The sequence below is a fragment of the Amaranthus tricolor genome, chromosome 11 (assembly GCF_026212465.1).
Source record: "Amaranthus tricolor cultivar Red isolate AtriRed21 chromosome 11, ASM2621246v1, whole genome shotgun sequence".
Taxonomy (NCBI): domain Eukaryota; kingdom Viridiplantae; phylum Streptophyta; class Magnoliopsida; order Caryophyllales; family Amaranthaceae; genus Amaranthus; species Amaranthus tricolor.
In genome coordinates this window covers 18,268,352-18,293,100 of record NC_080057.1, presented here as the reverse complement: position 1 = coordinate 18,293,100, position 24,749 = coordinate 18,268,352, and the positions used below count along the sequence as shown (strand labels likewise).

The following is a 24,749-nucleotide window of genomic DNA, read 5'->3' as shown; positions in this document are numbered from 1 at the left end:
GCGTCAGCTTTGACATTGAATCCCCTTTCAGCATGGGTCGCTTTGATCTTCTCGAATTGAGCCATGAGATGCTTGTCCCTTTCGTGATATGGGACCTGTGTCTGCCATTTTACGACGTAGACCATTAGGCTTTCTATTCGAGGGCGAGTTCAAGACCTGTTCTCAAAGCTTCATATTCGGTCTGGTGAGCATCCTTCCGTTAAGTTAAGGCTAAGGAGTGAGGAATGGTAGCATTGTCTGGTGAGACAAAGACAATGCCGATCCCTGATTTATTATCCCTTGGGTTTTGCTCTTTTTCTACTTGCTTACTTGTTAGAGAGTAGGGGGGAAACTGAAACGAAAAATGGGTCTAGAGAGAGAAAAACCTCTCCCTTCTCTCTAACTTTCCTCTTCGAAAAATTAGGGGTTAGGGTTCCTTTCTTTCTCTCTCAATCTTCAGTCTATAATCGGTGTCTATGCTCAGATTTCTTCTCTGCTTCTTTTTAATCCATTAGCGCTCTCTTCTCTTCAACTAGTAGTTGTTGCCATGGCAAGGAGACGAGGTCGTGGAGGTGGGGTCTAGAGATTCATCTCCGGTGTCTTCTGTGACGGGGAATTGTCCTCGAACGAGTGATGCAAGGAACTTTCGATCTGTGAATTCCATGGGAGTGCAAGGTATTAGTGTATATGTAAATATTATGTATGTAAGTTTTCTGTAAACTAGGTTTGACTATTGTGTACTAGGCTTTAGTTTGTATTTTATCTCCAATGATTAATGATAATGGTCAAGGAGAATATTACTCTACATGGTATAAGACTAGGGCACCGATCCCTGCTTTCTCCCTGCCGTGTCTTTCTTCTCTCTCTGCCGTGCTTTCTCTTCTTCTATTCCCTGCTTCTCCATCTTCACTACAGCAACTATGGCAGATCAAAAGAAAGCACTTCATCCTGCTCACACCGTGAGCAACATCAAGACTCATATTCAAATTACTCTTGAAATGGAGAAGGGTCTTTATTCAACATGGGCTGAGTTGTTCAAGGTTCTTGCTCGCTCATTTAGGGTTGTTGATCATATCATCCCACCGAAGGCAGCGTCCACGGCTAAAGATCCAAACTTTGATCAAGAAGAATGGGATGACGTTGATGCCACGGTTCTCACGTGGATTTATAGCACCATATCTCTTGATCTTCTCCATACTATAATTGCTCCAGACCAATCGGCCATGGATGCTTGGAATCGACTCCCAGATATTTTCCAAGACAAGAAGAATACCCGAGTTGTTTACCTCGAAGATCAATTCACACACACGGAATTAGCACATTTTCCGAACGTGTCCGCTTATTGTTTGAAGCTGAAATCCCTGGCAGACCAACTAGCCAACGTTGGGTCTCCAGTTTCTGATTCTAGATTGGTGCTTCAATTGGTTAAAGGGCTTACTAACGCCTATGGCAGCGTCGCAACGTTCATCCATCCAACAAAGCGACCCACTCCCTTCCTTCTATCAGGCCAGGTCTCGTCTTATACTAGAGGAAACTCGTCGCAATCATCAAGCGGCAAAAGAAGCCGCTGAAGATGCCACAGCCCTTACTGTCTCTTCTGATTCATTGCTTGATGAATCTGCCGCTATGCAAAACTCACCAGGGGCATCACCAAATCCACGAAACAACAATCACAATAATCGTCGTGGTGGAAAGAAGAAAAATAAGGGCAAAGGGCGTGGTAAAAACGGTGGAGGCAGCAGCTCCAATCAATGGCAGCGAGCACCGTCTCCTCGGACTCCTGGCATTCTTGGTCCTCGCCCATCCGCACAAGCATACAACGTCCAAGCTCCATCTACAGTTGGCTATGCTCCTACTGACATCACTGCGGCCATGCATACTATGCCTCTCAACCCTCCTGACGACAACTGGTATATGGATACAGGAGCAAGATCTCATATGACTTCCCATCCAGGTACTCTCTCGTCCTATTTTTATTTGAGCAATAATAATCGTCATATCATTGTTGGTAGTGGTCAAAACATTCCAATTCATGGATGCGGTCGAACTCTTTTATCCTCTCTCAACCCCCCCTTAGCTCTTCAAAATGTCCTCCATGCTCCTAATCTTATAAAGAACCTTATTTCTCTCCAAGCTTCTGCTCTTTCATCTTCTTCAAGCATAATCCCTTAAATCCGCTCGGCTAACTCATCAAGGGTTGGTGGGCGGAAGAAGCGGATTGTTCCATGCTACAGCTATACATACAGCAGTGGAATAGAGGGTTTGGGCATCCCAAGATATTTAGAAAATGACTCGACAAGAGAAACTCCAAGATCAAAAATTAGCTCATTCTTCACGGTTGCCGGCACATTGGGGCTGAAAATAGCTTCTGATTTCGAGAAATTCACTTTCTGGCCTGAAGCTTGTTCATAAATCATCAGCGCACCTCTAATAGCATCAATATTTCGCCTCTTAGCCCTGCAAAAAAGAAGACTATCATCTGCGAATAGCAAATGTGATATTTTAGGAGCATTCCTGCAAATACTTCTCCCAAGCAAGATCATCTTTTTCCAAATCAGAGAGGATAGGGTCCAAGGGAATAAAATCGGACTTAGGGAGAAGAAGGATCCGCTGGGAATGAATGGGCAGACTTAAGTAGTCTCTTCATTAGCCGGAAGGAAGATCTCCACTCATTTCATTCAGTGCCTGCGGTAAGGTAAGGCAAGGCGCGACCCACAACAAAGGAAGGGGGAAAGCTTGCTTGCTGTAGCCCTTTTTTAGTAGGCTAGGCTTAGTAAGCGTAAGCTATTTAAGTAGGCTTGCAGCTTCGCTAGAAGCGACAAAGAGGGGATGATATGTGGTCTAGTATACTTTCTCGTTTGGTCAACGAGGCGTACGTACGTAAGTCGACATAGCTCCATGTATATGTTCTTTGGAGCTAGAATCTATCAATAGAATGAAATTAAATAAGAGTGTAGTGAGCCTACGGCAACGAACATGGCTCAAGAGTGTCTATACAAAGTCCTTCTCTTCTTCACTCAAAGAGATAATGCAACCTTTGAATGGTACTTGATAAAGAATGAATCTTTTGGTTAGAAGTTATACGGATAAAAGGAAATGCCACGCTCCGCGTGTCACGAGATAAGGGGCGTTCTAATCGAAGGCTCATACTTTTCGGGCTTATGGAGGTACGGTAAGGCCAATGCACTAGCCAGCCAGTGTGGTGGCGAACACGCTGTGCTGTAAGCTAAGCTGTTCACCTTGTAGACGGAGGATATATAGAAAGTGTGCCGTGTGTGATTCATAAGATTCTATAATAGCATCAGTCGATTATTTCACTTAGCCTGCTTATACCATAACTTTCACTTTCTGGACCAACGCGGATCTGCCCTCGAAAGTATCTACTTTGAGAGCAGAGCATGCAAAATCGAGCAATGGATCTTAAAAGAATTCCACTTTGAATGGCACGACTCTTTTCATTTCTGCGCCGGCATTTGAGTTATCTCCTCCCCTCTTTCAATCGGCACACTCAACGCAGATAGCTCTGGTGAACTCGGCTTCTGCCTCTATCAGGCTTTTCAAGACCTACCACGCTTCCCCAAGAAGCCATTTTGCAGGGCCCGTAAAAAAGAAAAACGAGGGTCCTTCCAAAACAAAACCAGGGGAGGCAGCAGCCCCCACTTTCACCGCCACAGCATGGGGGAGCTGCTCCTTAATCCGAACTACAACCAAAGAAAATTGGACCCAAATCGATATATAATGCTAAACCGAGGCCGAGATAGAGAGAGAGGGCTGCCCTTTTTTGTTTTGTTGGCTCTTCGAGACAAATCATAGGAATGGTGCTAATTACCATGTTCCTTCTAGTCTCGTTTGGTTTCGAGAGCTTCCCACTCCTCGTCCTTTGACAGCCGTTATCTTGGATTTTATTCTGTATGCTGGGGAAAGTGCCTCACCCTTCTACATTAAAAAAAAGAGAATAACCGGGTCTCTAGAAAAGAGAATGAAAAGCCCGGGTGAAAGCAAAAACAAAAGGAGAGAAGAAAAGTAGAAAGAGGGAAAGAAGTTTAGTGCTAGTTCTTACTGATTTTTTTATTTAGATTCTCCATTGGATAAAGAATTCAAAAAAGAATCTAAATAAAGGCACCTCAGGGGGGCGGGAGGCCCCACTACTTATTCATTCAGGGGGGAGGAAACTTGCTTTCCACTGGGCGAGAGGTAGACCTAACTTACCTACCTACTCATCAATCACGGTGTTCAGCTGACTTGCACTGATAGACCTTTATTGTATTGGAATTAGGCGCTCATCTTTTTACTGTTGTCAACTAATCTTTTCAATGTTCGATTTTGCTCTATGTTAGAACATTTCTGTGAATGCTATTCTAATCTAAGTGGTCTTATTCTGTGTCCCGTGCTAGGAAGCATTACTCTTCTTTTCATTCCAAATTCAAGAATACGATCGATACGATTGATTGGTCTGTGCGCTTCTCTTATTACTTTTTTGTATTCTCCTGTTCTTCGGATACAATTTGATCCTTCTACGGCCAAATCTCAATTTGTGGAAAGCCTTCGATGGCTTCCTTATGAAAACATAAATTTTTATTTGGGTATAGATGGTATCTCTTTATTCTTCGTGATATTGACCACATTTTTGATCCCTATTTGCATTTTAGTGGGTTGGTCTGGTATGAGAAGTTATGGGAAAGAGTATATTACAGCATCTCTAATTCGTGAATTTCTAATGATCGCCGTGTTCTGCATGCTGGATCTTCTACTATTCTATGTTCTTTCCGAAAGCGTGCCAATCCCTATGTTGTGCGGAGCTGAGCATCTTCTATTCGCTAGGATAAAGCCTTTCCTCTGCAGGGGCCTTGTGCAGTAAACCCCCTACGGGCGGTCGTCCGTCGTCGTAAAGTAGTCTCCGCGAAGCTTTCGGGAAGAGGGGTAGTCTTGTGTGTAAGCATAGCATTTCTGGTCGAACCCGCCCAACTTAACTAAGAAGAACCGAACCTGACAGACACATCTTTTTCCCTTTTTGGGGAGGGTACTCTGAGTAGTGGGTACCTTGTAGGACCTCGACTCGCCTACTCGGGTCTTGTATGAATATGCAGGAAGGGGTGCTCCTAGGTGTGTGTAGGAGTTGTGTTTGTTCGCGAGAATGGATTCCTCGTCAAGTAAGTTTGGAGGGTGTGGACACACTTGCGCGAATTCTGGTAACGGCTACAAGGAAGAAATCGAAAGGAAACTGTACCCAACCAGGGATGGACGTAAACTCGTAAGCTACCGAGGGTAGGGATAATCGTCCAGGTCTTATTGTGAAAGAAAAAAGCCGCCCCGCCCCAGCAGGCGGGTTGGTTCCTCTGTCGTCGCCGGGGAGCTCTTGGCGAGGAGACCTTAGGATAAGTTGCTAAAACAAACGGGAGGAGAGGATCGACCCATTCAGTCAAATTCCGAAGAAAGACTGTTGGCGGGAGGTGGAGACATTTCTGCGACCCCCTTAAAAAAAAAGGAAATGCGGGCAGGGTAGAGCTCCGCGGAGGGTTCGAGAATAGGGTAAGGTCCTGTCCTTACTCTATCAAGTAAGCAAGTAGACTACCTTAAGATTCAGATAAAAAAGAATTAGAAACCTTTAACAAGTGCTGCGTACAAGTTCCGGCCAGAATGATTGGGAAAGATCAAAGCAATTTGAATTTGAACCGCTCACATCACAGTAGTAGTAGCGTAAAGGCCATAAGTAGGGGCGCAGCCATAAGATAAGGCTATTACTTTCACATCTCTCTCTAGAGATCCTCCTGCGTGAGCAACCCGACGGTGCGTTACATGTACTCTACAGGCCGCACTCCATCTTTCTTCCCAACGAGCCCATTTCTTTTTTTATTTGGAAGACGGGCCTTACGTTCGGTTCGAAAGGCATGTTTTTTAGTATGTCTAAAAATGGGGCCCCCTCACTAGTCCGGCTAGCTAGTGAGCGGTTCTTTCGGGCGGGAAGCAGGCCGGGCCCTACGAGTGGGCATCCCCCGCAACGCAAGCAGCATTGTTCGCCACTACCCGAAAAGCAAAAGATTCGAGAGTCCAGGCTGAAAATACATGCATAGATAGTGGTCTAATGACAAAGGCCGACGACGGAAGCTCGGGACGGAGCCGTATGATGCGGAAGTATCACGTACGGTTCCCTGAGAAGGGAGTGGCTACCTACTGGAGCTTCGACCAACCACTACCGGTCAATTCCGCTTTGGGGCCACCCCTTACTCTACCATTATTATAGGGGTATGGGGTTCGAGACAAAGAAAGATCAAGGCAGCATATCAGTTTTTCCTTTATACTTTACTTGGATCCGTTTTTATGCTATTAGCTATTCTCTTGATTCTTCTCCAAACAGGAACCACCGATTTACAAATCTTATTAACCACAGAATTTAGTGAGCGGCGCCAAATCTTTTTATGGATTGCTTTTTTCGCCTCTTTCGCTGTCAAAGTTCCTATGGTACCAGTTCATATTTGGTTACCCGAAGCTCATGTAGAGGCACCCACGGCAGGATCCGTTATCTTGGCAGGAATTCTTTTAAAATTGGGAACTTACGGGTTTTTAAGATTTTCAATACCCATGTTTCCTGAAGCGACACTTTGTTTCACTCCTTTCATTTATACTCTAAGCGCGATTGCTATAATATATACTTCCTTGACCACTTTAAGACAGATCGATCTTAAGAAGATCATTGCTTACTCCTCAGTAGCCCATATGAATTTTGTGACTATTGGTATGTTTAGTCTGAACATACAGGGAATTGGAGGTAGCATTCTACCGATGTTAAGTCATGGACTGGTTTCTTCAGCCCTTTTTCTATGTGTTGGTGTTCTATATGACCGACATAAGACTCGACTTGTTAGATATTACGGAGGTTTAGTGAGCACCATGCCGAATTTCTCTACCATTTTCTTCTTTTTCACTTTAGCCAATATGAGTTTACCTGGTACTAGCAGCTTTATCGGGGAATTTCTCATCTTAGTAGGAGCTTTCCAAAGAAATAGTTTAGTAGCCACATTAGCAGCGCTTGGGATGATTTTAGGCGCGGCCTATTCCCTTTGGCTATATAATCGTGTGGTTTCTGGAAATTTAAAACCCGACTTCCTCCATAAATTCTCCGATCCAAACGGCAGAGAAGTTTTCATATTTATACCCTTTCTTGTTGGAGGGGCGACCGTCCGTTAAACTACCAAAGAAAAAGGGGTAAACCAATGTGATCATGACATTGTAGGTGCTTGCGATGGGACGGATGCGACTTCCCTCAGTTGGTTTGGGTGGCATAGCCCGTTGCGGAAGTCCCCCCCTTTTTTTCCATTTCTTTAGTCTTTAGGGAGCCAAAGCTTGACTTTTCAAATAAGGCTCGCGCAGGGGCGCTCACGTTTTTTGGCTGAGCCCTATCTTGTTGGGTGAGACCGAGAGAAAGAAAGGACGGAGGTTACCCTACCCTGGTAATGGCATTTCTCGACCGTGTCTCCGAGGGACAGTTGAACGAGCGACTCATGAATGCTGCCAGATCGAACGAGCCAATAACTCGAACGCCTTCGGTCTGTTTTTTGAGCAAGAATCACAGCGTTACCTTACCTTCACCATGATACAGACTCCAAGTTCTTATGGCAGAGCACGAGGAGATTTATCATCAATATGATGATGAGAATAGAAACCAGAAGCACGACCGGAGTCTTCGTGGTCCAAGATAATAAAACCATCAATAAGCGTAACGTAAGCATGAGACTTTTTGGTAGTACCGGTGAACCAGATGGCCGCGGCGATAGAATCTGGGACGGAGGACTCGTAGTATCTCTCTAGATCTGGCAAAAGAGAAAGACCCCCTAACGTAATTCGAATGGAGGCTGACTGCTGAGCCCACCCCGGCCTCGAAGGGCAAGCCCCTGTGGTTGCGAGCTGGAGCTGCCATTGCTTATGGCTAGAGCAATGGGAGGGGGCCCCGCAGAGAGAAGAGTAAGGATAACGAGCGCTCCGCCCGCTTGGCTTAGGCAGGAGCAGCAGGCAAGTGCTTGGTAGGCTAACAGCCCAGTGAACCGGGAAGAGCACTCGACGAAAGGAGGACACACTAAGCAAGTACGAGAAATCGGCCCTGCTCCGCTTTCTTAAAAGCAAGGTGACCCCTGTTAGGGAGGTCAAACCAAGGACCTATGGAAGTCGGGGCTCGTCCCTGGTCAATATTGGATCAAACAATAGGAGGCCGTAGCGCTGACTTCTTTTTTTATTGATTCAATACAATAGGGGAAAAGATCGTACAGTTCCCTACCGAGACAACAGAAACTCTCAACGGATCTTCTGCGCGCTGGGCATACTTCTTCCGCGCTTCTTTCTCGTGGCGGAAACATAACAACAGGGGAAGACCCGGCCGACCTGCCCAGGTCGCCTTGGCGAGCTTTATTTAAGAGAGACTGGGGAGTAAAAAGACTTCCGTTTCCGTTCTTGGTTTGCTCTTCGCCTCTCGCTCTTTTTCGTAGTTGGGAAGAGGGAAGGAGTCTAAATCAATGGACATTTATGAACCATCATTGATGGACGTTGCACATGACACGAGAAATTCGACTCAAGGTCCGGTGCTAATAGAAGTTGCTTACTCTCCTAGTAGCAGACAGGCGGGCCATGCCTGAATTCAGACCAGACCAGACTTTTCTTTGTTTGAGCTGTTCCCACGCACGCAGAACGGAAGATCTCAGTTGTCCTGGACTGGAAAGTACGTAGGGCTCCCCCGTTGAACAGAGTTAGGTTATTACCCGGAAGAAGTTTACTTTGTACCGTCCGGAGGTCATATAGATCGGAACCCGGAGCGATAAGAACGAAAGCCCTACCCACAGCTACAACTACTGGCACTTCAAAAGGCTTAGATTTGAAGGTAATTCCTATTATAATACTTGATAGAGTAAGGTAGTTTACTTACTCACTCGTTAGAGTGAGGGCGCTGCTGAAAGCTTTTTTTAGGTCGTGTAAGAGGTGTAAGCCTCGAAAGCCTTTGGTACTTCGGTAGAGCGAGCAGCCCTTAAACCAAAAAATCTTTCTAGTACCTTCCCCTATTTCCGCATTTCATTCTTTATTTGGCCCGCTTCAAACAAAATGAAAAAAAAGGGGGAGGCCTATTGATTCGAAGTCACTACAAAAAAAAAGAAACTTTCGAAGGTAGTTTACTTACTCACTTGATAGAGTGAGGTTGTTTACTCCCTGAGTTGCAAGACTAAGGAAAGGCCTTCGGATTCCTAATCCGGTGGGGCCGGGCAGCTTTACCTTGGCGAATCGCATCCCCGCGCAACGACATATCGCTCTTTACCGTTCTCGCTCAGTCTTTGCAACGGCCGGGAAGGCAGTCGTAGAAGCGAAGCCTATCGCCCCGCCGACCATCAAATACGAGATTGGGCCCCTTCTCCAAAATTGGATGGAATGGCCCACCCCGCCCAAGAGCGCTTATGTCATATGGGAACTCATGGCTGGAAACAATCCTTATGGTTTTGATATCCGGTAGGAATAATAAGAATCAAAGTCCAGGTTGGTTGGTGAGCCTAGTGATAGGAAACTATCTAGCTAGGTTCGGAGAGCACTTGTTGGGTTAAAGATTTTTTTGTGCTAGATGTTATGACCTAAATGCTGAACTATTGACTCTACTTGTTTGGATGGGTGTTCACCCCAAAGTGTTCCCGGACCGCATGCATACATCCATAAGTAACTTAGTGCAACATGGAAAATTTCATTGAGAGGAATCAGCAAAAAAAAGAAAAAAAAGAGGTAAATAAAAAGAAAAAGAAAGGAGAAATGGAAAAGAGAAGATGCTCGAAGAGATATTACATTAACTGAGTGCCATTTGATGAGTAACTGAGACCAAAGCCGGGCTCGACAAAATAGAAAGTTTCACGGTACGTCGCCCACGGGATTTGGGAAGTGCCTTTGCTCCCTTTCCCAACCGTTGACCTTGACCGTCAACTCGTAGACGAGGCTTTGACGCGAATTTAAAAGGGATTCTCGGTTGTCTGAAATGTAATCAAGAATTTCATTGATTTGACTTCGCAAGTGATCTACAGTTGGTGCTTCCGGTTCCCTGACCTCGGTGGGTTGACCAGGTTTTTTACCTTGCGGCAGGTGCCCCGGGGTTCGGTCGGTCGATGGTGCAGCGGAGGCATTTCCCAAGATAAATTTTAGTTTTTGTTTTATTATGTAGTATTCTTGCTTTTATAATTCTCTTTATTATCTTCATTTCATTAATATTTTGCTTCTACCGTTATTCAAAAGGCTTTAATACCCAATATTACATTATTAATATGATTCACGCTCACAATCAGAGTACCTCACTGCCTTTTCTTTATGAAATTAAAGTTGGGCACAAGGGCACTGTCCTTAAGATCATTTTACCACCCGACAACAACCGTCCACACTGCTGAGAAACCACCAAAATCGAAAAAAGTTGATTCACTAACGGGAGTTTTTCAATGTTAAAATGATGGGTAATTTTGTGAAGATAGCATTTAGGGTACTTTCATGAACTGGTAAAAAATTACCTCGAACTACATGAAGTCTGATGCCCACTCCGGGCTATGTAGGCTGTGGCCGTCCAAGGGCTGCTCGACTGAAGTGGTAAAATAATATTAAGTCTTCATAAAGAGGCTCTTATGCGATATTCCCTTTATTCTTTTCGGTAGTACAGTTTCTTTCGTTTGTGTGTGAGAAAATGATTTCCCCGGTGTAGCACCCTTTCTCTATTTTGCCTATTTCCTTTTCCTTTTGTTCTTGGAATGTCTTATATAGGAAATTAGGATCGAGGTTATGTGGTTGCAGTTGTATCAGCATTTTCCGAATCGGCTAAGGTTCTATCCTCTCTTTCCGGTGGTCCAGGAGTTCATGCTCGTGTAATGGCCCCCCCCGGCCGGGAAGACTCTGAAGAAGCTCCTCTTGCGCTTTCGATGTAGAAAATTACGTCAAGTAGTATGCCTGTCTAGTCCCTTAGTTCGTGTAGTGGAAAAGTGGTCCATGTCTTCGTTCTAAGTCTTATATCCTTGCAAGCCCTCCAGTCTTGGATGTAGAAAAATAAGGTCTGGTCTTCTTCTGTGAGGTTGAAATAGCCCCGCTTTTAGGGAACCCCGTAGGGTAACTCGTAGTCTAACATTAGGTGGCCCCCCCCATTTGTCTATTCCGTATTCAAGGTAGGCTATTTACTATGTTAGCATTCCAGCTTTCCAAGCCGTACTCTTTTTGATATCATCCATCAGCGTTCCATCGGTCCAAAATGTTCATTCCCTTAGGATTGTAGTGTAAGCCTTTCGAAGCCTTCCAATGGGCCCGGTTGGTCTAATCCGCGGGAAACCCCTAGCAGGCGGGGGGACTCTCAATCACTCTTGTCTTGGAAGGGGAACTAGCACCTCTTTCTTTAACCTCGCCTTAACCCTAAGGAGCTTAAGAGGCATCAATGACTTAGGTCTAGTCTCATCCCCGTATCGCTTAGTGGGGGAGGGGGTAATCCGAAATCAAAGCCGGTAAGCATATAGACACTTTAACTCACATTGCTTTAGGCAGTACTCTTCTTACTAAAGAAGAAAAGACTTACTGAAAGAGAGAGCAAATCCGTCACTGGACGGGGAAGGAAAGGTAAGGAGGATCTTACAAGAGATAAAGTAGATTATAAAGCCTTAACAAGACCAAGAACAGAACTGCTGGAGGAACAACTACCTAAGGCTTAAAATGACATAGAATAAGTGGAATCTCATGCAAACTGTGAGGGAGGTGGTTAACCGGTGCTTAGAGAACTACCTGGGATGCTTTAAAAGCGGTAGACCAAGGGAATGGATACGTTGGTTACCGTGGGCAGAATAGTGGTACAATACCACTTATCTTTTTGAAACCAAACAAAGAGCGTTTGAAGTGGTATATATAATATAGGCGACCACCACCTCTAATTACGTACGTCCTATACTCATTAGTCCAACTAAGTGCATCAAGTTGATTGCGACTTACGCTAGGGATTGTATTTTGCAACTTTGAAAGGATAATTTGCATGGAGCTCACAAGCCCCGGCCCCATTACTTAGATGGTCCTCACTTTTCTCTTGATTTGCTTGCTCGAGTAAATGCAATCACTTTCTATTAGGATAGGAAGGGAGCCGATCTTGCTAGTCAGCTCAGTCTGAGTCAGTTTGTTAGGAACAGAAGTAGGGACATTCCCTTGCCAACTACCCATCCCTGGAACCTAACTCCTCTACTAGAACTACTCCTTTTATAAAAGGCACAGTCCTAGATTGATTGGATATTTACCCGTAAAGGTTGCTAAACGACGTTCTTGGCCTCAAAGAACGGCCATACAGGAAGTAACTGGCTCTACTGCTAAGGTTATTTTTAACTTAAAAACTCTTGAATCTAAAGACTCTGGTCCCTTAACCTAAGATACCACCTTCGTCTCCTGCTATTGATGATACCAATTAGGACTCCAAGACAAAGCTTCTATAATATCGTTAAGTAGAGGGGAGGCGTGGCATGGTGCTAAACTCTATTAAAAAATTATGATTCCAATCAATGCCATTGGTTACAAGAGACTATTCATGCAATAGGGGCAGCCTTTTCTTGTACTTCTATGTAATCTCTAGCAACAAGGTTGCTTGTAAGTTCATTCCTTCACTTCAATTAAAAATTCTGTTGCCTGTGTAACTATTTCAATTGTTCCCTCTTCTTGTTAAAAATTATTCTATTCAATTAAGTGGGACTGAAGCTTTTACAAGGGAGAGAGAAAGACACAAAACCTGTAAGTTCTTATTTATTTTCAATTGTTATTAATTCAATTTAAGAGAGTTACCCAAGGAAGAGCAGTCTTAAGTGATGCCTTTATCTAAGCTATTGTTTTTTCTTCTTCTGTTACAGTTTATGACTTCATTGAATGCTAAGCTATGGCAAGAAGCACTGTTATGGCAGCTTGTAAGCTTAAAGGAAAGCATTGGTTAAAGAAAGCACAGTATCTAACCACACAAAGCTTGTTAAGCAACGTTCTAGGCCACTTAAAAGGCCATACAGGGATGTTCTTTCTACTATCAATAGAAGAAGAAGCCACTTCACCAAATGTAAATTGCATTAGGTTTGACAAAAGACAGTCTCGAAACCTTCCTTCTGGACCAATTCCTAATGCCTGTCCATTCAGATCTTTATCATCTAGGAGAGGAATCTCAGATTCTATCCCTCAGGACTAAGAAACGAGAACTGTTGTTTACAAATGTTGCTAGTAAGTTTGTTACCAGGCATGATGTGCTAACTCTTCCTTGTTAGTTTGAAGAGTTTTCACTAGAACTAGTCTAATTTGCAGGTTAAAGGGTTCTTTACTTCCCAGAAAGTGGTACTTTTTCTTGCTTAATCAACGGATTATGGATATGAAAGAGCTTCAATACCGGTATATCAGATAAGATTGATTGAATTTCTCTAACTCTGCCAATGAGTTGGCTAAACCATCCCTTTAAAAGAAAGATCGAATTCCTCTGGCCAAGCTATCTCATAACCTCTCATCAATCAGTATTCAGATCAGACTCCTTACAGTCGAGTGACTTCGTACCATGAGTGAAAGCCGAGCTCCTCGTTCCGAGGGTTAGGAGAAAGGGAACGCTCGAGCAAGTGAACTTACTTTCCCATCTCTATCTACTTCGTAATTTGCTTACAATGCCTACGGAATTCGCATATCTCGTGAGAAGAAAGAGCTTAGCTTCAGTTTAGGAATTTCTTTCATAACCTTAGCTAGCGCTATGCTATTTCATAACCTCGACCCTAAACTCTCACTCTTAAGCTCATGCTTAGCAAACTAGTTCCTGCTTCTTACTCATACTCATGACATAGACTTTAGTTACTCGCCTCACCGGAGCCCCACGCACTCTTTCCGCCTGAATCCCGGAACATATCAATTGTTATTTCCTGACGCTATGGCATAAGCCAGTAAGACTTCCTAACTCTTTCCAGAGTCATCAATAAATCTCTTTGAGTTGTACCATCTTCGTCCGCGGTAACAAAAACCTATTGTTTGAGGGTATATCAAGGTTCAGTCGCCGGTTCATATTTCGTCGACCAATCCTTCCTAATTCGCATCTTTGTTGAAAGAATTTTTTTTGTAAGTCCTTACATAAGGATTCCGAAAATACTGGATCCCCACCCACACAAGCAAATTGTTGATAAAACTCCAAAATGGCATTTTCTTTTGACCCTATTTATTTTTTCTCTTTATCATTCAGGAAAGACAAGAAAATTTCTGGGTAGCAAACATTATCCAGAATTTCTCGTAAATTCGAACCCATAGCTGATGATAGAACTAAAATAGATATTTTCTGTTTCCTACTCACACGAGCCCATATCCTTGCTTTTCGATCAATCTCTAATTCTGATCTTCCTCCCCAATCTGATATTATGGTGCCGGTATAGACCGAAATTCCGTTATGGTCCAACTCGGATCGGTAATAAATACCCGGGCTTTGCAATATTTGATTGATCACAATTCTGTATATTCCATTTACTATAAAAGTTCCCAGGGAATTCATTAGAGGAATATTTCCAATCCAAATTGTTTGTTCTTGCATCTCCCCACTAGTTTTCCAAATTAATCCCGCGGACACATATAATTCAGAAGAATATGTAAGTGATTCATACACAGCATCTTTTTCTTTTATCAAAGGTTCTGCCAATTGATATGTTTCCACAAATAATTGAAATTCAATTTCTTGGTCTGTATCTTCCATTTTTGGAAACTTATAAAGTTCTTCTGTTAAGCCCTGATCAATGAACCTACAAAATCCTTCAAATTTATCTGATTAAATCCAGGAATTGTAGACATTCCTTCATTTCCATCCCGTAGCATTTGAACTCAATTCCCTATTTATTGAAAAATCCCATTTTTGGGTCATTCTTCAGAGGATCATATAGATCGATCTAGCTCCGATGGAATTTATATTCTGTTTACTAAATCACATAAAATTTGACACAAAAACTCCATATATGAATATACGAAATGTATGAAATACGTATGAACGGGGCAATAAATAAAGGATTCTACTCAAATTTGAAAATGCAACAGATACAAAAGGAAAGGAATTGATAAAACATTTTTATAAAAAGAATTCTGCTACTTAAATACTTATAATTAGATTTTTCGATTTATATAATTTAGTTTAGTATAGAATCTCAGTTCAATTTCGACCATTATTATGATATTCGATATTCCAATCTGATTGGATACCAAAAAATAAACAGATACAGAATTTGATCCCTTCGCCGAGATAAAGCCAGAATAATCAGAAACAATATAGAGTTGATTTATTTAACCAATCTTTTGACCCTTTCTTTTGTATTGTTACAAAAAGGATTTGCGGAGAAAAGAGATCTTTTTTTCCCTATTTAGTACTATTTTGTAGAATTCGTAAAATATTTTTGTATTGTAAATCGGGTTATGTTTATTATATAAAATAGTCAATTTTCACACGCGCGTATATCTATATATCATATAGAAGATACTCCCAATGAAATTTGCCATGCGCAATAACAAATTGCGTGGTATCTATCCTTCAATGTTTCCAGAAGGTAGTTGACTTGCTTACTTGAGTGACTTCTTTAGCTTTAACTCCCTGACGTTATGAGCCTTCGCTAATGTCAGCCCTTGGTTGGTCCTAAGGGGAAGGTTAAAGCCTAAACCCTAGTTTCATAAAAGGTAGCGTAGCGGTTCAAAATCTTGATTGGGGAAGGTCTTTGTCTCTTCTTCCCCTCTTATATCTTAACTATATTATATGATTACTGCCACTAGTAACAAAGCTCAAGGCTATAAGTAGGCCGTTTTCTATGGCTGCTCGCCTTTATACGGCTTGGCTTCTCTCTCGCTCCTATTCCTATAGAGTGGTCGGCCTAAAAAGAAGTCTTCCTACCTACCATAGCGGAATGCCCATTCTCTGGTGCAGGAAGTTTCGCCAGAAGCAAGCAAGACGAGGTCGCTCTGCTTTGTAGACAAGGCTCATTCCGTACTTGACTTACGAGCGCGTGTAGTACTCGCCTCTATCTCTAAAGGAGCTTATGCACTCTACTTGCTTTCTACTAAACGAGGGTTCGAGCGAGCGAGCGAAGCCTTCTTAGGGGCTTCTCTTCTTTTTCCTCACCCTATTCTTTCATTAGAAGATATGCTCGAGAAGGACATCTCCGCTTAAGCTTCTCCGGTTTGGGGGATTAATTGATTAGATACCCGAGAACCATAATCTTTCCTAGAAACAGCTTCTACGACGATAGATAGGGGTCAGGTTTGTTTGGCATCTATGCCTCCTGCCCTCCAAACAGTATGGGAGCCTTTCAGCTCGTACTGCTCACACTCCTAGATCTTCACGGCACCTCCTCCACCATAGTGTGAGCTGGGAGCAGCTCCGAAAAGCGAGGCCGACTCAAAAATTAGCTTTCAACAACGTCAACAACACCACGAAAAAAGGAAACTATGGTTGCCCACTAATCTGAGATCATAGGTGAAATCCAATCCCTTCGCTTCACGCCAGGCTTGGAACCTGGAAGTAAGGCTCCCCTCGCCCCGCGGAAGCGAGAAAGCGAGCAGCTTTGTGCCAAACCTTTCCCCCCTTTTTTATTAGAAAGGCTCCAACCTATACAAGGTTCTGGAAGAAACCCAGCTGAAGGTATGAAGTCGCTTAAGCGAAGCTTGCGGAAGGGCGGCCCCACCCTGTGAAACAAAAGTGTACGTACATAAATGAAATAAGAGGGCCGGTTATGGCCTTTTTTACTTTCTAGGGCTCCTTTCCATCTATCTTGACCGGGAAGAGGGGGGAGGCTCTTGCGGAAGCCCTGCCCGCCCTTTTCTATTTTGAGAGATCCCTTCTATTTTTTTTTATATTGAGGATTCCAGGCTTTCCGGACTCGTAACAGATGGCTATAGGAACAAGAAGAGGCGGCGGAAGCCGTTGCAGGTCCTTCTCCTTCCGCTGAAACGGCCCTCTTATTTTTTGTTTTCTTTGTTCACCACGGCACGAAATCATGAGGAAGCTAGAATTACTCAGAAAGAGAGTGGCACCTAGCCGTTGAGAGCATCTGTTCTCTTTGTAGAGGAAGAGTACGATCTTGGACTGGCCCCCTTCGCATGATCTAGAAAGAAAAAGAAGTCCGTGCTACTATAAGGCCTCTAAACTCCTCCCTCAGGACACTGTTGCGTTGTCCATGGGGACGGGGTAGCCCCGACTTCCATAGGTCCTTGGTTCGATCTCCTAATGAGAATGGAGGTCCTTGCGCGGGCGTCTCATCCCTAACCTAAGACTTGCTTGCTCTGGTATGGAGTGCCCCGTGGTTTCTCAAGTGCCAGCCGCAGAGAGGAATGCCTTCAACTAGGGCGCTATTGGCCACTAACCACTCGCTCGCCGGCCGCTCGGGCTCCGCGTTTCAAGTTCGTTACCCTAACCGTCTTCTCTGCTTCACCGGGAGCCTGGCCCCTTTTTCTATCTTATTTACTGCCTTGCTCCTCGGCTCCCTACTGCTCCAGCCGCTCGCTGTAAAAGCTTGCTTTTCGGGTGGCTCGCACCCCGGGTGGTGCGGCTGAGCCAGAGTGGGCTCAGCAGTCGGCCTATGTTTTCGGGCGCACGCATAAAAGCATGATTAGTTCCACAAATTTCGCTGCACTGACCATAGTAAACTCCTTCTCGTTGTACCAAAATAGAGGTCTGATTTAAACGACCAGGTACAGCATCACATTTGACACCTGAGGAAGGTACAGCCCAACTATGAAGTACATCAGCAGATGTTACAATAATACGTATATGAGTTTTGGCTGGTACAACCACTCTATTGTCCACTTCTAATAAACGTGATTGACCCAATTCTGGATCATCTTCTGGAATCGTATAACTGTCAAAGGTGAGTGACTGTTCATCGGAACTGTTATAGTCCGAATACTCATAAGGTTGGGTCGACGCCCGCCTCCCCCCAAACTGTACTTGCAAGTTTCCCCGCAAAAAGCTCTCCACGCCTACTCTTAGAAAGAGCACTCTTTTTCTTTAGTTTTAGGTAGTTCTCCCGACCGTAAGACCCTTTATGAGTAAGAGGAATCGAAGGCGAAGGCAATGAAATTTACTGACTCTTTAGAGTAAGGTAATGCCAATTCACTTACTTGGAACAAGGATGGCGACGAAAGTCTACTTACTTACTTTTTTGAAAGTAAGGCCGGGAAAGGTTTATTGGCAACAGGAGACCCCTTCTTACCCAGCCCTACCTACCCTATGTATTCGAGGGGAAGGCTTTAACCGAAAAAGACCTGGTTCCACACACATAGGACAGGCAGAGGGTATGGGACGACCAGTTCACCACGAAAGGCGAATTCTATCTTATAGTCGTCTTCTTTGTTCGATAAATGCGCAGTGGAAAGGGATGCTAGTCGGCTCGGCGAAGTTGTAGGCTCTAAGAAAGAAGATCCAGGGTGATTCCTCACCTATCCTATCAGGGGCCCAGTTGAACGCTCGAGTATAGATTTTCTATGCTCATGTGAACGGCCGGGGCATAAAGCTCGTAGATCTAAAAGGATCCATCCATAGGCCTGACCGGATATCGTAAACAAAACAACAAAAACAAAGTAGGTTTTTAGTAGTCGTTCATGAGACCTCGAATTCCCACGTTCCAGCGTGCATTATGCCAACAGGTCCCATCCCCAACTCTAGCTGAGAAGTTGAGTCACCCTTTTTTTTAACCTAACTATAGAAAAAAAGAGATAGTACATATCCTGTATCGATCATAGGATCACTCTATGAATAGGTAAATTATCTGTGACCTCCCACCGTTCACGACATCCCTTGCTTCTCGCTGCGGTGGAAGAGTAGAAGCGCTGGTCCCCTTCGGTCAAGTTGCTTGTGCCTGCTCTTACCTACCGTAGGACCTCCGTCCCCGAAGCGAAGAAAGAGGAGCAGGCAATAAGGTTATTGTCCTCTCCCGTCCCAGTAGTTCCGCAACTACTACCGTGGTTGTTTGTTGCCAGCGGGGATCCCCCATTCCGAAAGGTTACTGGGCCGGCCGTTAGGTCCAAAGTTGTATGCCATTGCTATGGTGCCGCTAGATTCACTACCTCAGCGCCGTTATCGGACATTGCAGGCTGAGCATCTATTTCTCGTATATCGCTCTACACCGAGAAGAGGGATGTGTACCTCCAGCAACAACAAGAATGGAACCATAGGCTCCTATGCTGAGAGCATTTCAGGGTATAGGTCTAACCACCTCAATCAACTCCCCGTTTCTGGCATGCTATAGTTAGAAAAGTCTCTCGACGACGGGAATGGGAGATTACCAGTAAGCCAGATGCTTTGCGAACTATATTCAACTTTAAGGCATTTCGTTGCACTTAAATCACCTTCGTGAAGAGGCGCACTCCGATACCATTGATGTCCAATAGCTTTGATAGTAATGGCTGGATCTACTACTACCTCGTCCATTGAGTATAACAGAGCAAATGATGGTATAGCAATGAACATCAGGATGATACTGGGAAAGATGGTCCGAATAATCTCGATAGTAGTTCCATGAACAATCCTTTGCGGGATTGGATTTTTTTTATAGTGGAAATGCCATAAAGCGCGAACCAAGATCCATGATACGAAAACCAAAATAAGAATGAGGAAGAAAAAGATATCATGATGTAAGTCTATTATTCCTTGCATCATAGGTGTTGCTGCGTCTTGAAATCCTAATTGCCATGGTTCCGCTGCATCACAAGGAGTCATTGTGAAGAATAGCCATTCTCGAACAATCATTTGGTTCATTCTTTGAGTGCTCTGCTCTCTCGAGAAATGAAGAAAGACTTGTAGGATATTTATTGCCGGTTGGTTCTTAACCGGAAAGCATGGGAGTTTTGGGCATAAGAATTGCTTGGGTCGAGTCTTCTATGGCTACATAGAAAGATCCCTCACTTCACACTTTCTATATCTGTCTTTGTTATCGGTTACATGACATCGACCTATGAGTACAACACCGCCACGTCGTTTCGAAAGTTAGATCACACCCGCTTGTTGAAGAGGGAAAGATCGCTCTTAAATGCAGCCTCTCCTTTATATAATATAAGATGATATGATGCCATCATTCGACCCGCAGCCTTATTGACCGAATGAATAGAGAAGTCAAGCAGGGACGGGAAGAAAGCAAATCCAGATGAACTTGATTCCGTGAACAAATCCATCTTCCCTCACTGGCTCTAAGCATCTTTCGTATGAAATACTACGATGCTGATAATTGGCCTATCCACATCCCAAATCAGAATGAAGACAGCTATCATATAATCCTGTACCGTGGTAAAGTAAGGGAGTCGTCTATAGAAAAGGGCTTTCCCTAGCAGACGCTAACCAGCCTATATGGCGGATCAAGCGGATCAGGCATGGAATGCCCTTCTATTTAGTCCTCCGGAACTGCAGACAGAAGCTACATCGATGCATTCCTTATGAGTGATGAAGTGAGAGAGATGAATGCTCATGCCTATGAGAAATAAGTTATTAAAGTTCCATGCGGATAAGGAAGCAAAAAGGGGCAGATCCCCGAAGGAGGAAGAATCAGAGCTAGAATAAAGACAGCATGGGGAGCTAGACCTTCGCTTAGGAGAAGAATCCTGTCTGACTGACCCTATCATGATTGAATGACTGAGCTATGCCATGGAGGAAGTCTTTCTCTGAGCATGCCGTGGAAGAACTACAAGGCTGCTGCCTTGGCTAAGCTGCTTGCCCGAAGCTCTGTTCCTATCACACAAGAAAGAGGCATCTTTTTCTTTAACTGATATGGATATCTTTCGGTCTCAATTCTCGTATTTCAATAATACAAGTAGGAAATTCCATATCTTTTGACATGTCCCCAGTAAACTGCCTCGTATGGAAATGCCAAAGCGAAAGAGTAGAGCAGCGGAAATGAATTGACCAGATTAATGGAATTGCACGATGCCGAGTTCTCTCCTTGTCCACTACTTCTGATGAACGAAAGCGATCGGCTAATCCGCTCAAGCAAGAGAATAATAGGACTCATTTTTCACTACGTAATTAGACCTATGTGCCTTATCATCCCTAAAGAATCAATATAATCATTGATGAGTAGGAAGACCTGGAAATTTATATCATCAGTAGTGGGCTTTCCGAGCTTGAAGCAGCAGGCATCACGAGAACTCAACTTTCAATCTTTGGCATGGTATTTTACCCTGCCTCACTTGTCTTTTTTCTTTATCTTCATACATCGACCATACAATTGATCTGAGAAGAGATGCCTTGACTTGAAAATCATAGGAATTCGGGCGGATTTGCCCTAAAAGCATGCGTGAAATAAGAGGGCTTTTCTTGCTAGATCAGTATTAAAATTACCCGACCCATACTCTCTGTCTACTTAATCTTTCCCAGCCTGGGCCATACTCTCTGTCTACTTATTATTCCTAAGCTCTTCGTTGAGAGTGGATCTCCTGAGTATTCTTCTTAAGTACTTCCCCCCAAAAAAAGTAGTGATAGAAGGAAGCTCCCATACAGCTATAGCCAATCTCGATGAGAAGAAGTACACTGAACTCGATCAATCTACGAAGGTATGTAACTTCTCCACTCTCTGCTATCAGCTTTCCTGAAAGGCGCTTAGTCTCATCGTTGTTAGTGCCCCCAATCCTATGAGTGAAAGTCGAAGTTGGCATCAGCATCTCCTTACTATTAGATTTCCTTACCCGAGTTTGGAGCTCTGTTAGGGGTACAACCTTGATCGTCTGTTCCTTAGCCTTGCAACTCAGGGAGTAAACAACCTTAGCACAAGTACTAAGTTATAAAAACCTTTTATTCGGATTCATGGGCTAGTTAACCATTCTTTCGTTAAGAGTTCCGCCTTTCCATAAACTTCGCTTAAGCGACTACGTACCTCTTTTCATTACTATAACTCTTATCCCCGCTCAAGTACTCATTTTCTCTTTCTTGATTGTGCGAGTGCAGTTCCTCGTGTGCAAAGCCTCAACCTAACCCCGGAAAGATGAGGCAAGGACCTTGGTGACTTGTCATACTTCTTGGGCAAACGAACGAGCGAGTAGTAAAACGAGCACATAAGCTAACTTCATTAGCGAGCTATAGAGTAACAAAACAGCTCAGATAGAAGATCTTCCCTTCACTGGAAATGCTTTAGCAGCTATATCTGACAATCACCTTGTAGCACCAAAGTAACCTAACATGGCCGGCTTTTTCTTAAAGTGATCTCTGGATAAAATGTACTTACAAACGAAGCATCTAGCGTTAGCGAGTATATAAGCCAGTGGAATACCTGGAACGAGCGTGAGCGTACGAACCTCCGGTGGGTGCCGATGTGCCTTCCAGAACCAAGGGTCACGTAAAGGAAAAGTAAACCTTCCCTTGCTCGCGCTTCTTACCCACTCTTGCTAAAAAAAAAGGGAAGATTTTTGCTTGGAAAGCACCGAACAATGGGCTTCCGGTTCGTATGAGTCTGAAGAAAAGAGGTTTGGACGTGGATCCAATCTGTCCAAGGTGTGGTGAAGGGGAGGAAAGAATCACTCATCTGTTCGGAAAATGCAGTGAGTCATGCAAGCTGTGGTATGCGTCCCCCCTAAGATTAACTTGCCCAAGTAATATTGAATCTTTTAAACAATGGTGTAGTGCTCTGCGTGATATATACAATGAAGATCAGTGGTGGAACCTCTTCTGGATTCTAGCTTGGCAGGTGTGGCTTGCGAGAAAGAAGTGGCTTTTTGAAGGCAAAGACACAGAGACATCCTTACTGATTGATAGAGCTGTGAATTTAGCGCATGACTTTGCATATTATGACAAAAAGGAACCTTGCCTCTCAAATGAATCTCAAAGCTCAAAGGTATGCCTCTTGGAATTTTGAAAATCAATGCAGATGCAGCAAGGTTTGAGGAGGGTATTTGTGGTCTTGGAGCTGTCTTTCGAGATCATGAAGGAGATGTGATCGCGTCATATTGTGATGTCTTCAACGCAAAACTCGAAGTTGATGAAGCCTTGGCCATCAGGGGGGCAGTTGAAATTGCAAGTGATATTGGGTTGAACAAGATTATGGTAGAATCTGATTGCTTAAAGCTCATTAATCATCTCCAGAAAAGAAAAGTAGAAGCTTCTGCTTTTGGACAGCTTGTTGCTGATATCCTAGCTTTTATGAAGAATTTTACTTCTTTTTATTTTCTTCATCTTAAAAGGGAGGGAAATATAGTTGCTCATAGGCTTGCTCATATTAGTATAAATTTTGGGGAGATGAGGGTTTGGATGGAGGAGGTTCCTGTTAAAGTTCATAATGCTGTATTAAGTGATTCCTCTATGATTGAAGAAAATCAGATTCAGCTTTCTCGTCAAAAAATAAGAGAATAGGTCTTCCCCTTTATCCTCTGGTTACTAAACCTATTCAAATAACAGGTAATCATGCAGCTTGTCAGAATCTCAAGTCCAGAATTCAGACAGCATGCCATCCACATTTCAAAGAAACTAAACTACACTTCGTCTTACTCATGCCGGACTTCTTTTCACTCCGAGCCGCCAACGCTCGATATAAAGAAGCTGCTTAGACTTGTCACTTTATTAAGAATTCCATCACCTGTTCATCAATTTGCACAACAAATATACAAAGGCGCATCATTACCTTGGGTGCTAAAAAGGGGTATAACTCTATCCGAAAGCCTTTCTCCCATGAAATCTCTTAGTCAGTCATTCAGTGAATACTCCTAGCGGACCTGTTTTGACTATCTACAAAGTCTGTGCTAGGGAAAGAAAGAAAGCTGAGCAGTTCAGCTTGCTTGTGTTAAGCATAACGCTCTCTCTTCTTCTACTCTAAAGATAGATCTTTTCCTTTGTTGAGATAGGGTGACCCTTCCAGACTAAGTCAAAATTTGATTGACCTTCGCTTCGAAGCACAGGGTTTCCTATTTATTATATATATATATTATATAGAATCCTCCTATTATGTATAAGCATAGTAACTCTTTTACTTTTACTGACAGCTTAGTGTGTATAATGGGAAAACGGGCCCACCTCCCCTATCCTTAGTAAAATATCATGCTTGTCAACGCCTTTAGGCAGGCTACTGGCGAATGTGGACTCTGGTAAGCGAAAGAAATGAAGCTTTGGGATCTTTATCCATCCATCCATTCCAGGTCATTTAGGGCTGACGCTTTATAAGGCGCGTTCGGAATTGGACTAAGCAAGTAAGCTAGGCCTTTTCTCTCGTCGGATTGAGAGATCTTCCTTCGTGCCTGGGAGTTGAAGCGCTAGTTCCGTTTTCTTTCTATCCCACCGCTATCCCCTATCCCATGAAGGGAGCTACCTTAGCAGGGGATTTTTTTGATTACCTGCGGGACCTATTACATGACCATCCAATGCAATGAGATAGGCCAGAATGCAAGACCATGCCACGGGACTGAGTCAAGGGCTTGCCCTACAAAGAAAGCATGCGCTATGTATGGGCCTAGACCTCATCCTTAGGGTTTGGCGAGGGTATGGTTTTATGCTTATGTAAGCATTGCCACGTGGTCTTATTCAGTTGGAGATTCCATCCTTTCAATGGTCCAAGTTAGAGGTTATGAAATAAAGGGTTTCGAACTACCTATTTATGCTTACCCACCATTTTGTATATACGAAAAAAAGGAGACGAGCTAACAAGCGAACAAGATGTAGCGAGAGCTAGAGCGGAATACCTGTAGCAAGTATAAATGTAGCGAGAACTAGAGATAGACTGATTCTCTTATTTATTCAATTTCGTGCTTCATTCTCTATAATGATCTTCTGAAAGATATACCTATAGTAGATCCACCGATAGGCGGAGGGCCAT

General features: G+C 43.6%; 2 protein-coding genes and 1 pseudogene across 2 annotated transcripts; 1 reads left to right on the top strand and 2 right to left on the bottom strand.

The window, feature by feature from the left end:
- The first annotated feature begins 4,171 nt into the window (after window positions 1-4,171).
- LOC130827078 (NADH-ubiquinone oxidoreductase chain 4) lies at window positions 4,172-10,578 on the top strand. The gene is made up of 3 exons (XM_057692699.1): window positions 4,172-4,770; window positions 6,210-7,145; window positions 9,605-10,578. Exons 1-3 carry the CDS (start codon window positions 4,310-4,312, stop codon window positions 9,693-9,695), a joined length of 1,488 nt encoding a protein of 495 aa, XP_057548682.1. The 5' UTR covers window positions 4,172-4,309; the 3' UTR covers window positions 9,696-10,578.
- Window positions 10,579-13,921: 3,343 nt separating this feature from the next.
- LOC130827069 (DNA-directed RNA polymerase subunit beta-like) lies at window positions 13,922-14,686 on the bottom strand (annotated as a pseudogene).
- A 1,065-nt stretch (window positions 14,687-15,751) lies between these two features.
- LOC130827079 (cytochrome c oxidase subunit 2) lies at window positions 15,752-24,459 on the bottom strand. The gene is made up of 3 exons (XM_057692700.1): window positions 19,333-24,459; window positions 17,563-17,880; window positions 15,752-16,217 (listed from the first exon to the last, which is right to left on the bottom strand). Exons 1-3 carry the CDS (start codon window positions 19,721-19,723, stop codon window positions 16,135-16,137), a joined length of 792 nt encoding a protein of 263 aa, XP_057548683.1. The 5' UTR covers window positions 19,724-24,459; the 3' UTR covers window positions 15,752-16,134.
- Window positions 24,460-24,749: the final 290 nt, after the last annotated feature.

Bases quoted from the DNA above. Each gene is read 5' to 3' on its own strand.
- LOC130827078 (XM_057692699.1), top strand. From the start codon at position 4,310: ATGTTAGAACATTTCTGTGAATGCTATTCTAATCTAAGTGGTCTTATT. The intron at 4,771-6,209 runs GTGCGGAGCTGA...CCCTTACTCTAC, and splicing joins AGCGTGCCAATCCCTATGTT to CATTATTATAGGGGTATGGG. The intron at 7,146-9,604 runs AGGGGCGACCGT...ACTATTGACTCT, and splicing joins TTTATACCCTTTCTTGTTGG to ACTTGTTTGGATGGGTGTTC.
- LOC130827079 (XM_057692700.1), bottom strand. From the start codon at position 19,723: ATGAACCAAATGATTGTTCGAGAATGGCTATTCTTCACAATGACTCCT. The intron at 17,881-19,332 runs GTGCGCCTCTTC...CGTCGACCCAAC, and splicing joins TGGACATCAATGGTATCGGA to CTTATGAGTATTCGGACTAT. The intron at 16,218-17,562 runs GTGCGCCCGAAA...CCTGACCCCTAT, and splicing joins AACTAATCATGCTTTTATGC to CTATCGTCGTAGAAGCTGTT.